The following is a 3,442-nucleotide window of genomic DNA, read 5'->3' as shown; positions in this document are numbered from 1 at the left end:
GTGTGTGTGTGTGTGTGTGTGTGTGTATGTGTGTGTGTGTGTGTGTGTGTGTGTGTTGTACAACCATTGAGGGAGGAGAGCGAGCCATGGTGTAATACGCAAGCAAATCATTCGCAAACACACACACACACACACACACACACACACACACACACAAAACACAACAACACAAAACACCACACACATAAAGCGTATCCCCGCCCCCCACAACACACCTCGACGCCGGCGCGGCCGATGCGATCGCTGGCGTCTGTGCAGAAGCGGCGGATGAGGTCCTCGGCCTCCTCGCTGATGATGACTTCATTCGGGAACACCAGCGTCCGCTGCCAGTTGATCACCTGCAGGCGGGCGGGCGTGGTGATGGTGGGGTATTGGGGTATTGGGATGGTGGGGTATTGGGGTGTTGGGGAGATGAGGGTGAGAAGAAGTAAAGGTCAACACAATTCACACACACACACACACACACACACACACACACACACACACACACACACACACACACACACACACACACACACACACACACATTCCCCTTCAGTGTGCTGCACCTTGCGGTATGTTTCCTGCGGGGAGTCTGAGCAGAAGGGCGGGTAGCCAATGAGCATCTCAAACATGATCACGCCGAGCGACCACCAGTCACACGTCCTGCGCACACGAGGTCCCGATGGACGGATACGGATGGACGAAAGGCATTAGTGAATGGGCGGCGTGCAGCAGATGGAGGCGACGAGAAATTGTGTGTGCGAATGCATCCACCTACCACCTACAGTCACGTCCACGACGCTTACACACCACCACTCCCCTTCACTCCCCACCACACCCCATCACAGCCTCCCTCCTTCCGCATACTGCCACCCCCTCCATGATCCATGCACGTACTCTGTGTATCCCTGCTGCGAGAACACCTCGGGCGCAATGTAGTCTGGCGTGCCCACCGTCGAATACGCCTGTGTATATGTGCATGTATGAATGTGCGTGTGTGTGTACGTATGTGTGTGTGTGTGTATGTGCGCGCGCATGTGTATGTATGTGTGTGTGCTTGATGGACATGACTCCTCGAGGCACCACCATCAACACCATCAACAACAAGCAATGCCACCATTCACCATCAACCACCATCAACCACCATCACCAGCGCCATCACGGTGACTCACGAGTGCGCGCCTGTTTGCCTTCCAGCTGCGCGCCTTTTCCTTCATCGACAGCGGCTTGCCAGACTTGACTGAAGGTGGCAGTGGTGGTGATTAAGATGAGTGATTGGTGGTGTTAGTGGAGGTGGTGTCAGTGACAGGTGGCTTGCAATACGTCGTAAACGCAGATACACATACACACACACACACACACATACACGCCACCCCTTATCCGGAGCCTTCCTCACCCTTCTCGTCCTTGAGATTCCTGTAGAATTCGGTTCTGTGTGCCTTCTTCAGACCCGTGCACAGCCCAAAGTCAGACAACTTCAGGTGCCCTGAAGGAGGAGCAGAGCGTGCGCACGCGTGTGTGTGATGTGTGTGATGTGCGAGTGAATAAGTGAGCGACAAAAACCAAGAGACGGTCGAGTCAACCCCCACATGCAAACGAACAAACACACACACACACACACACAACACACACAGACACACAGACACAGATACACAGACACAGACAGACACACACACACACACACACACACACATTCACACACCTCTCCTGTCGAGGAGCAGGTTGTCTGGTTTGATGTCGCGATGAATGAATCCGAGCTCGTGGATGGACGAAATCGCCAGCACGGCCTCCGCAATGTAGAATTGCGCTGGTGGTGGCAAGGATGACATGATGATGGTGGAGGTGGTGGTGGTGGAGGTGGTGAGGGGCGCACACACTTGCATGCAAGCAAGCGTAAGCGCAACGGAAACAAACACACACACACACACACACACACACACACACACACACACACACACACACACACACGCACACACACACACACACACACACACACGCACATACACACACGCACTTGTTTGCTCGGAGAAGGTGTCGAAACGGATGAGCATTGTCATCATATCACCGCCGGGGAGAAACTCCATAATCAGATACAGATTCACCCGATCCTGACACCGCGCCAAGGGGTGTGACCAAGAAGAAGAAAACAAGTCGATGTTTAACATGTGTGCGTGCGCGTGTGTGCGCGTGTGTGCTTGAAACAATGCGATACATTACACCACGACACAGCACAGCACACCAGAGGACATGTTGACAGCAAGACAAGCCCCCCTCCTCTCTCCATCACCACCACCTCTTCCCCCCCCCCCACACACACACACACTTCGCCCCACCTGGAACGAGTAGTACATGCGGACGACCCAGTCGCTGTATGCCTGCACCAGCACATCGCGCTCGGCACGCACGTGCGCAACCTGATCCTTCTCAAGCATGTCCGCCTGGTGGTGGCCGTCATGGTGGTTGGTGGTTATGGTGGTGAATGCATGCATGCATGCATGCATGAAAGAGTGAGCGAACTGACAGGTGATGGTCAAGGCTCACAGCCACACACACACAGAGATAGATATTGATAGACAAGCAGACAGACAGACAGACAGACAGACAGACAGACACACACACACACATACACAGATAGATTGACAGGCAGACACAGACACACACACAGATAAATAGACACACACACACAGATAAATAGACACACACAGACACACAGACACACACACGCACTCACCCCCCCTCCCCCCACACACCTTGTGGAGGATCTTCATTGCGTAGTTGACGCCCGTGTCCTTCTTCTGGCAGAGCTTGACCTCGCCGAAAGCGCCGCGGCCGATGGTCTTGATGAAGTTGAAGTCATCGCACGTGATGCGGGACCGCCGCAGACGAAGAAACTCCGTCTCCTTCGACCGGTACTCCTCATACAGCTTTTGCTTCTGCACACACGTATGTACGTGTTATTGTTGTGTGTGTGTGTGTGTGTGTTTGTTTGTTTGTGTTTGTGTTTGTGTGTGTTTTCGTTCACGTGAGCTTGCCAGTTCTGGTTCGCAGCAAAAACAAGCACAATCTTGTCCTCCCCTCCTCTTCCACCGCCACACCACTCCCATTATTCCATCCTTCGCTACATGCGCACCTCTTCCTCTGAGAGTGTCTGCTCGACGAGTCGGCTCCTCACGGCTTTGTATCTGCCAACGTGCACACGCAGCGCACAAGACCACATGAGCATGCGCCACAAGGAACCATGTCGCACACACGCACACACATGGCCATGGTACACGCTCCTTGCACACAAGCGTCACCCCACCCTCTTCATCGCGCGCACCTCGCTTCGCGCTCCTCGATGGTGGTGCCGAGCTGCTTGTAGTACTGCTCCAGCGCCTCCTTGGCCGTCGTGGACTAAGTGGAGCACACAGATGCGAGCGCGCGCGTGTGAGTGTGTGCGGTGGGATGGAAGGGGGGGGGG

The 3,442-nt window shown here is 54.5% G+C and overlaps 1 protein-coding gene across 1 annotated transcript in view; it reads right to left on the bottom strand.

Annotated features, from left to right (window-relative positions):
* The window catches only part of PTSG_09122 (AGC/NDR protein kinase), a gene marked incomplete at both ends in the record, with an annotated part of 5,749 nt that overhangs the window by 1,321 nt on the left and 986 nt on the right, over window positions 1–3,442 (bottom strand). The window contains 11 exons of the mRNA XM_004989319.1: window positions 216–338; window positions 549–645; window positions 880–947; window positions 1,155–1,222; window positions 1,379–1,468; window positions 1,685–1,789; window positions 1,997–2,090; window positions 2,316–2,420; window positions 2,733–2,915; window positions 3,113–3,164; window positions 3,302–3,375. Of these exons, the coding sequence (XP_004989376.1) occupies window positions 216–338; window positions 549–645; window positions 880–947; window positions 1,155–1,222; window positions 1,379–1,468; window positions 1,685–1,789; window positions 1,997–2,090; window positions 2,316–2,420; window positions 2,733–2,915; window positions 3,113–3,164; window positions 3,302–3,375 (1,059 nt within the window). The remainder of the gene's footprint in view (window positions 1–215; window positions 339–548; window positions 646–879; window positions 948–1,154; window positions 1,223–1,378; window positions 1,469–1,684; window positions 1,790–1,996; window positions 2,091–2,315; window positions 2,421–2,732; window positions 2,916–3,112; window positions 3,165–3,301; window positions 3,376–3,442) is intronic.

Source organism: Salpingoeca rosetta, assembly GCF_000188695.1.
Source record: "Salpingoeca rosetta unplaced genomic scaffold supercont1.29, whole genome shotgun sequence".
NCBI lineage: Eukaryota > Choanoflagellata > Craspedida > Salpingoecidae > Salpingoeca > Salpingoeca rosetta.
The sequence above is the reverse complement of the archived record's forward strand: the minus strand, read 5'-3'. Positions and strand labels throughout refer to the sequence as shown.